The sequence below is a fragment of the Schistocerca americana genome, chromosome 5 (genome assembly GCF_021461395.2).
Source record: "Schistocerca americana isolate TAMUIC-IGC-003095 chromosome 5, iqSchAmer2.1, whole genome shotgun sequence".
NCBI lineage: Eukaryota > Metazoa > Arthropoda > Insecta > Orthoptera > Acrididae > Schistocerca > Schistocerca americana.
This window is the reverse complement of record NC_060123.1, coordinates 130,810,415-130,823,760: the sequence shown is the minus strand read 5'-3', so window position 1 is coordinate 130,823,760 and position 13,346 is coordinate 130,810,415. Positions and strand designations below refer to the sequence as shown.

At 42.6% G+C, this 13,346-nt stretch overlaps 1 protein-coding gene across 1 annotated transcript in view; it reads right to left on the bottom strand.

Annotated features, from left to right (window-relative positions):
* Window positions 1-1,277: 1,277 nt before the first annotated feature.
* The window catches only part of LOC124616234 (actin cytoskeleton-regulatory complex protein PAN1-like), a 341,222-nt gene continuing 329,153 nt past the window's right edge, over window positions 1,278-13,346 (bottom strand). Inside the window, exon 4 of the mRNA XM_047144537.1 lies at window positions 1,278-2,810. Within this exon, the coding sequence (XP_047000493.1) occupies window positions 1,278-2,810 (1,533 nt within the window). The remainder of the gene's footprint in view (window positions 2,811-13,346) is intronic.

Below are 13,346 nucleotides of genomic sequence, written 5' to 3'. Positions count from 1 at the left end.
AAACAACAAGAAAGTGTGTTTCTTCACTATCGGCTTACTGTCTATTCACACTTGCCGGCACGGAACGTCGAAACGTCAACAATACATTTCAAATGGTGGCACCCACTCAGGCAGTGAACGGCACAGACCAGCATGTCAAAGATAAGATTTCTCGGAAAGACGGTTTTGGCGTTGGCGTCCATCAGGAATGGTGTCTTCGTCTGCCATCATCGGAACTTAACCTGTTCTGTCTGCATCGCTCGTATTATATCTGCGAATATTGGGATTTTGTGTCTTCTTCGTCTTTATTTTACTGTTTTCTCTGTTTCCGTGATACACTGCAAAACTTCTATGAGGACACAGATATTTGTCCTAGGAATGTGCACAAAGAGACCAGATTCATGAAGCGAAAAATGATTTAGGTTTTAGAATACCTGGGCAAAGAAGACGTCTACCCTTTTCCCAAACAATAAACAAATTGATGAAACAAGTTTCTTTCAGTAATTTTTCCAATAACAGCGAAAAGGCTCTGGTGAAGGAGCGAATTATAATTGCTTGCTTTGGCGTTATTTGGTGATTAGAAGGGAAGCAAAACAAAGTCGATAAGGTAAAAAGGCTATATGTATTGCCTTCTAAATATTGTCTGATGTACTTATATGCGCATACTTGTCTAGCAAATAAATACAGATGACTCGAAATGTTTGGACGACACTTTTACTATTGTTCCACTGTCTGCAGTTTATCATTCACACTTTGTCAAGCACATTTATCATAAATTTTGCTTTAGCCATTAATGTACTTTAACACTGTTAGCGACTTAATTCCGGTAAGGCGTTTCGACTTTTCCTGTCGGATATGGTGTGCCATAAACTCACTTTCACCGCTCGGTAAGCGATGTGACGTGCAGCCTAGTGTGAGGACGCCGCAATATGAGGGTAATGTCGCTTCTGTTCCGTTCCGTGTGAATCGCTCTTTACTCGGCAGATGATTGAAAGGCACGTGGCCGAAATATCGGTAGCAGTATTGGAGTTATTAGTGTTGCACGTCGGAAACATAACGCACTGTCAACACCTGTAGGTGTACATCATTTACTTGTGTTTAATCTCCCAGTTGACCGTCGCTTCTGTTAGTTAAGAGGACGTTCCACACATCCCCCTGTGTTCTCGACAGAGGTGATCGAAAAGAGAGGCTTACATAGGAAAGGTGAGTTTGCGGCGGCAGAGTGCCTGAGCGGATTTGGTGTAGCACGGAATTGGGCGGGTTTGTAGTGTGTGAGGCCGGGCGCCCCCGCCTGCCGCCTAGGCGTCGCGCGGGACGGGCTGGTGGCGGCGGCGCGGCGTGGGCAGCGGCGACTTGGTGCGCGGGGGCGACGCCTCCCCCGAGGCGGGCGCGGGGGCGGGCGCGGGCGCGGCGACGCCGTTGCGGAGCGGCGGCTGCGGCTTGGGCCCGCGGCCCGGGGGGCTGCCGGGCGGCGCGAACGTCTTGAGCTGCGGGGGGCCGCCGGCCGCGGCCAGCGGCGGCAGCACGCGGAAGTAGATCTTGCTGTTGAGCTCCTGCGCCGAGGACTGCCGCGGCGGCGGCTGCGGCGACTCCCTGCGTCCGCCGCCGTCCAGGCTCCTCCTGGGGGAGGGGGACGCCCTCTCCCTCTCCCCCCTAACCGCCGGGCTAGGCCCGTTCGCCGCCTGCTCTGCCTCGCTCGCCTCTTCAGCCTGCGGTTTGTCCCTCAGGTCCTCTTCACTTATGTGCAGCACCGGCAGAGCATTCGAGAGCTTCGACACGTCAGACTCCTTCTCGTCCGCCAAATCAGACTCCGTTATCTGGAGGACCGGTAAATCGCCCTTGTAATGCTTAGTCAGGTAGTCTTCGCGAAAGCTCGCTAGGGCCGATTTGGGGGATTCCAGTTCACCATCTTCCGTGGCACCGTCCACTAATGGCTCCTTTGCGTCCGACTCCGTCGGTGGAACATCGCTCACAGTCACATCTGCTCGTTCGGGAGCAGTCGCGGTCTCCACCTTTACCTCCACTTCTACGGTCGGGTTTCCCATTTCTAGAGCTGTCACTGGTCGGTTTTGCCCTATTTCGTCCTCCACGTCACGCTTCGTTTCTTGCGAGACTTCTGTTGCGTCAGTTGACGTTGCGGTGGGTTCCTTATATTCGCGGATGGTCAGCGTCAACACTTGTGGCGTATTTGCCGCTGGAGCTTCCTCAGACACTAGTTTATCCGAGGGCGACTCTGGCGAGGAAGCAGCCTCGCCTTCTGCTGTACTCAACTGCACAGTGTCGCTATTCCCCGCTTTATCTTCCGAAAGTTCTGTGACTTTTTCTTCTGTAAGTTCCACTGCTTCTGAAGGTGCAGGTGGTTCCGTCCCTTCAGCTGCCACCGCCGCATCACTGCTGGGATGGTCTTCAGAGGTGTTTTCAGTCGGTGGCTGGATGGCCTCATCTTGAGCTCCACCCTGCCTAGAAGCGTCAGCCGCCACCGACTCAGCGTCATCCACGGCCATGTCTTCACCCTCGGCCAGCGGGGCGACAGCCTCCGCCCGCTGCTGCTCCCGGTCGGCCGGTCCCGCTGCAGAGACAGGGGACCTCGAGTCGTCCGCCACTGCTGCGGGGGTTCCACTGCCTTCGGCCCCAGCCGTCTCCTCCACTGCTGCCTGCTGCGTCAGGGCGACTTTCGTCACCGGAGACTCTTCTGGGCTGCTCGGTGGAGGTGTAGGTGTGGCCACGGTCACCACCACTGTCGTGGTTTCTGTCACCTCTCCCGAAGTCGGGGCAACCACCGCCACGCCCACTTCAGCCTGCTCCCCTGCGTTTTTCGTATCGCTTGTCTCCTGAAACAAAAATAAAGATCTACGTTAGGTTCAACTGCCGATATTCCCGAACAACTTGTCCAAGAAATACAAATTTATTCCCGGAAGTGCAACCTCACCCCCCCCCCCCCTCGAATGATCAAATAGAACTACTCTCAGATTTCTTTTTGGAGGAATTCCGAATGCGAGTCCAGTGTGCGAACCATTACACCAATATTTTTCGGATAACAAAAAAATTTGCGTAATGGTTAGCACACTGGACTCGCATTCGGAATTCCTCCGAAAAATATTGGACCATCTACCAACTACCCGCCTAAAATCCAGGAAACCTATATGGGAAGACGAAGTCCTCAAATTCCCAGAAAGGTACGACATAGCAAGGGAATGGATACTGGTCGCTGAATAATCACCATCCTCTCATCACTGATTTTGATCCTTCGATACCGGTAGAAGGAATGCAAATGCCCAGAAGAACTTGGTGCAGACTTAATCGTGTGAGGACTAACCACGGCAGGTGTAAGACCATTCTCCACAAATAGAAACCCACTGATGACCCCCGATGCGACTGTGGTGCAGAAGAACAAACAATCCCTCACCTGATCTTCGAATGTCCTGCGAGGAGGTTTGAAGGAGAATGGAGGGATATCATGAATGCTACTGCACGTGCTGTTCAGTGGGTGACCTGTTTAGATGTGGACTTATAATAGCTGCAGCGGCTGTCTCCCTAATCTTTCGCATATTGTTGTTTGCAAATCAATCATTTAATAATATATTAGTAATTCGTTTTTATATTAATTAATAGTTTGTGTGCAGTTTTACTCTGTAGATGCCACACGCTAAATAAATAAACCATTACGCCACCTCAACCGATCTGTGAAACACAGGCAGAATTACTTTGAAGAGTGGTTAATATCTGTTACAAACTAATGATTAAGTGCGAAGAATCAGTCCATAAAGCATTTGTATCCAGTGTTAATCTTGCAGTTATTGCAGTGTATTTTAACGTTTTTAGTTCAAATTCCAACCGTTTCCACGCCAACAGTCAGTAACCTATTGTCATGTTTGAAACTACTAAATAAGCAATGGGTATGTGACAACTGCTTGACAGCGTTCCTCGGATATATTCTCACGTTTTAGTGACACACACACACACACACACACACACACACACACACGCGCGCGCGCGCGCGCGCGCGCGCGCGCGCGCGCGCGTTGTTGTATTTTAAACACAATGTAAGTCTCTTAAAAGAAAGCCATACAACATGTAAATACGACAACATGTGTGGAGAACTGTTAAGTGACGCCTCTGAATTGTATAATATCTCTGCTTTTGTAATGGAAGTTGTTTTGTAACTTCTGTGATATAGAAGTTCCGTGTAAATAAACTTGTATGTTACTGGGAGTGAAAAGCACTTCGTTTCTCACACATTTTCTGGGGCCGAAAGCTGGTAAAATTCGATACAGACGGAAACTTTGGGAATTCGTGGGACGTCTACGATACTTCGAGAGAACTCACAGATCGATTTCTAACGACTAAACGGCGGAATTTCATCACACGTAACATACAACGCACACTCTCAGGTATGTCATCTACGCATTACAATCTTCAGCTACTGTAACGTATTAGCTTATTGCACGTGTACTAGCTGTTGGAGTAATATTTGAGTAGAACGTAGAAGAATAATTTGATCACGTAACAAGCGCACAGCTGACCTCGATCGAGAAAGTTTACCGTTTACGCTTGTCAAGTGCTGCTACCTGTTAGCGAAGCTACAATTACGACCAAACGTGAGCAAAAACATTGAACTAGCCAACCACCTTCCTTGTTAAGTTGAAACGTAAAAAATACTGAAGTAACAAACTGTCTTTCTTGAAAGGTGAACTACGAACGCAGCGATTCAACGTCAAACGCCTCATTAACCAAATAAATTCGTTTGACGAGTTCACGCTAAATACTGAGATAGAATAGGTTCGCAGTCGATTGTAGAGAACTTTAGCTAGTGCTATCCAGGAATACAAATCCGAAGTCTTAGCGTGTGAAAACTATACAAACTCTGTGAAGCAGGCGATCCTGACGGCAAAATAGAGTACTGAAGGCACACTTTCAGACATCACGGCCAACACGACGATTTTTGGGGCTTCTGCACAGTCGTGGCTTGTGGCAGTCCTGCCACCAATTACATTAGAGTCATTTTCTAGTGACACAGAGCACTGGACTCGTTTCTGGGAACAGTTCGAATCCTTTATCGATGCAGATCCGAAATTGCCAACTGTCAACGAACTTTAGGAGAACCCAAGAGTTGGATAAAATGTATCCCCGTAACTGCAGCTGCTGATGAACAAACCTAGGAAATTTTATGAAGAGTTAGTTCCTTGTTCCATCGATCAAATTCACGAACATGTCAGCGGAACGTAGGACACTTATAGCTGGCTATTTACAGTTTTTTAATAACCACTTATCTCTAATCAAGAGTTTCTCTATGGTATGGAAGGAGTTGTTAAGAAGAAACAATTTTAATCTACATTTTGAAACACCGAAACTATTTATCACATATTTTATGTCCATGGGAAGATTGACAACGAGTTTTATAGGTATAAATTTCACCCCTTTCTGTGCCAAATTCAGGCTCTTAATGGGTAACACACATCATTTGTCCTTCTATTGTTGCACTTAAAAATATCTCGGTTACTTTCAAACTTGAATGGGTTGTTGATAAAAATTCTTAAGTGAATAAATGTACTCTGAGTCTGTGGTTAATGTTACCAGCTGCTTAAAAGAGATACATGCAAAATGTGTATGTGTGAGCTCCACACACAATTCTGATTACTTTCTTTTGCGCAATGAATTTTGCTTAAGTGAAGATTTACACCAGAATATTATTCCAGAATATCAGTGAATGAAAATATGCAAAACATGTTAACTTATTATATCATAGCAATTATTCTTATGACAAAAGTAGCTACATCTAACCGTTTTCGGAAGTCTACTATTTGGTTTCTCCAATATAAGTTTTCATCAATATGCACACCTAAGAAATTACAGTTTTCTACCCTGTTTTATAACGTTTTGTTGGCATACTACGTTAGTAGGAAGCGGGATATTTTAGACAATAGAAAACTGAATGAATTCATTTTTTTCAAAGTTTAACGCTAGCCCGCTTGTGCAAAATTGTTCAGTAACATTAATTTAAAAAATCATTTACTGTTTTCTCTGTTGCTGCTTCTTTGGTGGGTTTCACAACAATGCTTGTATCATCTGCAAACAGGACTAACTATGCTTGCTGATTCAAATAAAATGGCAGATCATTAACATAAAGCTAGAACAGTAACAGACTAATGATCGAACCCTCTGCTACACCCACTACAATTTCCCAGATGACGTGGCGTCCCTCTTCAACTACTCGAACAACCTAGGGTAACTTTCTACATTCAAATTATTAAAGAAAACCAGGCATTATCTGAACTACGTACTCCATAAAATTTTAACTTATCTAATAGAATATTATGACTGACACAATCAAATGCCTTTGATAAGTCGCAGGAGATCCTATTACGTGATATCTTACCATTTCAAGATTTTGCTATGTGCAAAGTAAATGTATAAATACCTGAGTCATTAGAATGGCCCTTTTGAAATCCAAACTGTGATTGGCTAAGTGTCCCATTGCTTCACATGCAGTAACTTACTGTCTCAAAAATTTTCGAGAAATATGTAAGAAGTGACACTGGGCGGTAGTTACTGACATCTGTGCAGCCATACTTTCTATACACAGGCCTAAGAATGGCATATTTCAATTCTACCGGGAAAGCAGCCAGAAGTGATTAAGAAAATTACGTATTACAGGTTTACAACTTTTTAGTGTATTGTTGGAGATATTATCCACCCCACACGAGCTTTTACTTTTTAGACTCATGATGATTAGCGTTATTTCAAATGATCATATGTGCTCAATTTTTATTCACTAAATGTCCTCTGCACTGGTTCTTCAGTGCTCTGTTTTTCTTTCTCCTCTGAATTATTTGGACCAGTTTTCTCATGTATTTTTAAAAAGTAATTATTAAAGATACCTGCTACACAAAAACTCTTTTAAAATAATCCATTTCTCTTCACCAGAAATAATGACACTTTCTATGCCTTCTCTCCCTGACTCTCTTTCAATAATATTCCATATTGATTTGCTGTTATTATCTGATCTGTCAATTTCAGACAATCTGTGCATACTCCTGGATTTTTTTTACAACTTTCCTTACTATGTTATAGCACTGTTTATAGTAGAAAAGTATTTCTGGGTCGTTACTTGTTATGGCTACCTTGTACATGTATTTTTTTCTTGGTAAAGTGAGATTGATACCTTTAATGATCCAATGTTTCATCAACGACTTGAAATTATTACATTTAACTCAGTTTTTAGGAAAACTACTTTCAAACACGAATACGAACTCATTAAGAAGAATGTTGAATTTTAGAGTTCGCATTAGGCTCGTTGTAAACAACACCCCTCAACATTCTTTAAGCTTTCTTAAAATCTTCCACAGGTTTGTCATTAATCAGGCTCACTGCTTTCTTAGAGTGATGCCCCGTAAGGTCTCTGGTGGAACAGGACGATTGCAAACCGCTCGTTTTAGCATGGCCCCTGCATTCCCAGTGCAGTTTAGATTTGGAGAAAACTGAGGCCATTGCATCCATCTGATTTCTATGCTCCACTAGGGACGTACTCACCAGATTGTGACGATGATGGCGTGCTTTGTCGCCCATCAGTGTGAATCCCGCTACAATATGTTCACCAAATGAAGCCACAATGCGTGCGTGGGTGTCGTCCGGGGTACTTCACAACAGTCATCCTCCCGCGTATTGGCGAAAAGGGTGTCCTGCGGCCATACACGATTTCACTCCAAAATGTGACTGAACTGCCTTGATAAGAGTGACGGTTTTCGATACAGTTAAGGTGTAAAAGTTGTCCTCGTTGCCTCCAAACAAGGATATCATTATTGTGAGGATGGTGACTTATACGGATCTCATCAGAAAAGAGCGTTGTGTCCCAATGCTGCCCAGTCCACAAAGAATGGTTTCGTGCCCGTGCGACACGAGTGGCTCTCCGAACCCGATTTAGGAGAGGAGCCTTGAGAGGTCTTCCGGCACATAATCCCTGTTCATGGTGCCTATTTCCTATCGTTAGCGTTGACACCTGCACTGCCGTAGCTGTTTGGAACTGCCACCGCAGACGTGTAGTACTGTGCTGATGGCTCATGTTTACTGTTATACGCAGATACCGTTCCTGCACAGCCGTTGCTTTTCTTCTGCGGCCACTTCTGTGCGATCCTCAGCTTATCCTGTCGCCAGAAACTTATTTCACATTCTGGAGGCAACGCTGTGACTCACAACGACATAAGCTGGGGCCTCGACCTGTCTCACTCCATGCTCCATTAGAGTGGCTATACGGAGCCTCTGATCGGCGTACATTAGTGTTGTCCGAACCATCCTGAGGCAATACAACTTCCGTATGGACGTACAGTACAAGTGATATGGTTTCACAGACTGCACATACTGTCCCGTCAATGAAGAACATTGACTGTTTCCGCTACAAAACCATTGTATTGATATTATAACTTATTTCTGGATCAAAATGTGCCATATTAAAGTTTTAGCAATATGCAACATTTATTTTGACCACTGTATTTTCTGCCACTACACTACATTTATGTATATGGCTTTTTCAAGATTTTAAACATGGCTGCAACAGCAACTGTTGAAATTCTTCACGATAAAGGATGACAGCCAAAAACAGTTGCAGGATAAAAATTTATTAAAATTCTTGAACAAGGTTTCGGTACATATAAATATACCTTCATCAGAAGTAAAAAATCCTGAACAGGAAGACACTTTCATTAGAAAAGCCTTAGCATCGGAAGTGAGAAACACAAAAGCTTAAGTAATAGTGAAATTACCAAAGTAATACAGGCATAAAATCTTTAGTTACTTACTAAAATTACATCATGCAATGGAGATTAATAAAACAATTGTGTCAAAGGCGTCGTCAATAATTAAGACATCTTCTCCATTTCTACAACATGACTATAGGCACAGAGTCGAAGCGAACAGTTCAGCACCATTACTTCGCCTATGAACTATCGAGACAATAGTGTGAAAGCACTAGGGCAGATGGTTTCGCCGAGAGAGGGCACTTGTATGTGCCAGACACTCACACATATTAAAATCCATGAATACATACATAAACGCATCAAAAATTATTAAAAGTTGTGTTAATTCAAACTTTCTGTCTTAATAAATAAAACGTATCAGACCATTAAAAACATTTATGTAAAATATAAAATATAGAAACAATTTACCTGTGTCCTAGTGTCGAACAGATAAAGCTTGCGCTATGGAACATCTAACGAGAGAGGGCACTAGTGTAATGCGCGAGAATCAAACCCCTCCTTGCCTTAATATAATATAGTCTGGCTGGCTAGAAGTTAGTTTTCTTGCTTGTTGATGCTGATGAAATGCGCTTTTCTTGTCTTGTTGGGATTTTACGTATCTATTTTTTATGTTTGTTGTTTGTGATTTTCGATGTGTGTGTGTGTGTGTGTGTGTGTGTGTGTGGTTAATCGACTAGTATGTTTTTATTCACAACGACAGATGGTTTCGTTTTATTATAACATTTTGGTTGTTTTCGCTAGTATGTATTTCACCGCCTACTTTACGCGAGATTCTCGCGCATTACACTAGTGCCCTCTCTCGTTAGATGTTCCATAGCGCAAGCTTTATCTGTTCGACACTAGGACACAGGTAAATTGTTTCTATATTTTATATTTTACATAAATGTTTTTAATGGTCTGATACGTTTTATTTATTAAGACAGAAAGTTTGAATTAACACAACTTTTAATAATTTTTGATGCGTTTATGTATGTATTCATGGATTTTAATATGCGTGAGTGTCTGGCACATACAAGTGCCCTCTCTCGGCGAAACCATCTGCCCTAGTGCTTTCACACTCTTGTCTCGATAGTTCATAGGCGAAGTAATGGTGCTGAACTGTTCGCTTCGACTCTGTGCCTATAGTCATGTTGTAGAAATGGAGAAGATGTCTTAATTATTGACGACGCCTTTGACACAATTGTTTTATTAATCTCCATTGCATGATGTAATTTTAGTAAGTAACTAAAGATTTTATGCCTGTATTACTTTGGTAATTTCACTATTACTTAAGCTTTTGTGTTTCTCACTTCCGATGCTAAGGCTTTTCTAATGGAAGTGTCTTCCTGTTCAGGATTTTTACTTCTGATGAAGGTATATTTATATGTACCGAAACCTTGGTCAAGAATTTTAATAAATTTTTATCCTGCAACTGTTTTTGGCTGTCATCCTTTATCGTGAAGTATATGGCTTTGTTCAAATCATTTATGATCAGTGTTCTATGACTGCGAGCGGAATGCAGTGTGATTGTGCTGACACGAAAATAAAAGTGAATATGTTTCTGTTCTTTTCGTCTTAGTGCTGCTTTCATTCCATTTGTGTGCCGTTGCTATATTGTAAGTAAATGGGAGTTGTGAATCAACGCTGCAAAGAACTTTGCTCATTTAAATTATTTTTATCAGAAGTGTTTTACAAAAGTGGTTCGCTTTGTTTTTGTATGTTTTTTTGGATGCAGCAATCTTTTGGAGCAGATAATTCTATTCAGTTTTTGTATCTTGGTGTGTGGTTACGTAATTGTAAAAGTTAGGGACATAACAAGTTCAGATATTAGCTTGTTTGCATTCTATACTTAATTTTTTGGGTGAGAAATTGAAGCAAACGTGTGTCGCCGCACTGGAATAACTGTAATTTTCGACACGTAAGTAGGGGCAATAGCTCAGGATATTCAATTATTACTCAGTTCAGTGTTGTTTCAAAACGGTCATTCTTTTATTACGTTCTGCACGCTGCAATAGCAATTTCAGAATTAATTCATATAATACTTTAAACGTTTACGATCCAAAGGACCCGCAGCGTATAGAATATGTTAGAGACTTTCTGTAACAAAATCCAGATTGCTGCTATGCTAGTTTTATAATGTCTACATTTCGTCTAGCTTGCCATCTTCAGATCATCTGCGAAAGTTACATAACTTTTTCATTTTATTATAATGTTGGTTAATCATATTTTCGGATATACAGATTACGTACTTAGTCTATATATCATCATTGGTCGATGTCTCTCCGTATCGTATACAACGTGGCGTAGGTTTACGACTCTTACTCTATAAGCTCTTCTGTGGTTTACTCCTGCTGCTAATGGCCCTTTTTTTGTAGTTTTTATGATATGAGGTTTTATCGTCAGAAGTGACAGATGGCTAGTGGTGACAGTTGGCCACACATACAGCCCGAAATGATAAACTTCAACACACCACAGCAACTGTAACCATATGGCATCTTTGGTCAGCTGCCGCAACTCTTAATCTGCCAAATCTGACGACAAAACGTCCAATTACACAAATTACAAGAAAGGACCATTAACAACCGAAAGCGGACCACAAAACACCTTATAGCTTACGAGTCCTAAACCTACACCCCACGTTGTAATACAAAACAGAGTGGCAATGACAAGTGGTGACATATGGGCGTTTAAGTGCCAAATTTTTATATCCGAAAATATGATTAAACAACATTATAATAAAAAGCTTATGTAACTTTCGAAGATGGTCTAAAATTGCAATCTAACCGAAACAGCTCCATCACAATAAACAGATTATTAAACTGCTATAGCAACAATCTCGATTTTACTTTATAGTTAGTTCGAGAGCTGTTCTGCTACAAGCTGTTCCATACCGCACCTGGCCACACATGTTTATATTTTCCGTGGTTTCCCTAAATGCTTTAGGCAAATGCCAGGGTGGTATCTTTTTAAAGGACACGACTGATTACTTCCACTATTCTTTCTCATTCCGAGCTTGTTAACCGTCTCTCTCATCGACTGGACGTTAAACTCTAACCCTCCTTTTCCAGTCTGTTAGAACAATGTGGGGAACTGATGTTATTGAAGATGTTTGCATAAGGACCTGCGTTCACTTTACAGTCGCCCATTAATTCAGGACCAAAACCGGGCCCGACTCCGACAGCTGTGGCGACAATGAGATTCGGGGTATACGGTGAGGCACATTCACGGTGATGCTTTGCGCGAAGCACCGGACTAGCTACACAGGCCTATGACAGATGATTACCTTCCGTATAAGCCCGAATTTTCATATCTTCCCGTCATGGACACTTCACGAAATGCATGTGAGAGGACGTAACACGCTGCCCGACACTTTTTAAATGTTTCCTACAGATACTCCAGGGCACAGGTATTCAGTCTGCCGAAAATTTAATTTCAGTTTCTACTTATCATATTCTTCTACTGATTTTCTTGGCATAAAACATGTCATCCTCTCCACTGACCACCACTACCTGACCATCTGCGAAGAACAATGTGTATAAACACTTATCCTTTGATATCTCAATGATAGAACACTTGCCCAAAAAAGACAAAGATACCGAGTTCGAGTCTGGGTCCGGCACACAGTTTTAATCTGCCAGGAAGCTACACTAACTGTTTTTTATCAAACATAACAGGGCTACAGTATAAAAAACTGAAGTGTGTATTAATCTGATGTAAACACAAAACTAAAGTCTAATACGGTACTTCCCTATTTAAACAGTTTAAGGGTCAAAGTGTTAAATGGTTCAAATGGCTCGGAGCACTATGCGCCTTAACATCTGAGGTCATCAGTCCCCTAGAACTTAGAACTACTTAAACCTAACTAACCTAAGGACATTACACACATCCGTGCCCGAGGCAGGATTCGAACCTGCGACCGTAGCGGTCGCGCGGTTCCAGACTGAAGCGCTTAGAACCGCTCGGCCACAACGGCCGGCTGCTCAAAGTATTAGAAAAGTTCAGTATATTTAATGATTTCTTGTACGTCTGTTACGAAATAAACTAAGCACCACTGCTTTGAAAAGATCAAGAACAAGCTAATTGAAAAAAATGCTACCAAGGACTTAGTGCAGATATCTGACGTTGTCAAGGGCGTGTAATGCGTCGGTTTAGTATCTACCACTGGAAGTTTAGGCCGGCCGCGGTGGTCTCGCGGTTCTAGGCGCGTAGTCCGGAACCGTGCGACTGCTACGGTCGCAGGTTCGAATCCTGCCTCGGGCATGGATGTGTGTGATGTCCTTAGGTTAGTTAGGTTTAAGTAGTTCTAAGTTCTAGGGGACTGATAACCACAGCAGTTGAGTCCCATAGTGCTGAGAGCCATTTGAACCATTTGAACTGGAAGTTTAACTGAATTCTTTTTCTAAACCTTCTGGAACATCGCAGAAACGTTAACTTGTTTTTGGTTTGAGCTCTTTTTTTTTAAATAAACGTTAGTGTTATGATGTGCAAATTCAAAACTTCTGAAGCGTTGTATTGTTGGCTACTCTAAGAGAATTTTACAAAGGAGCCTCAGCTTAAGAATGTGAGTTGTGGACGTGTCTTCTTCGTCAACCTCCGTTTTTGGTGCCTCGTGTGGGTTGAAAACTCTTCGCAATATCA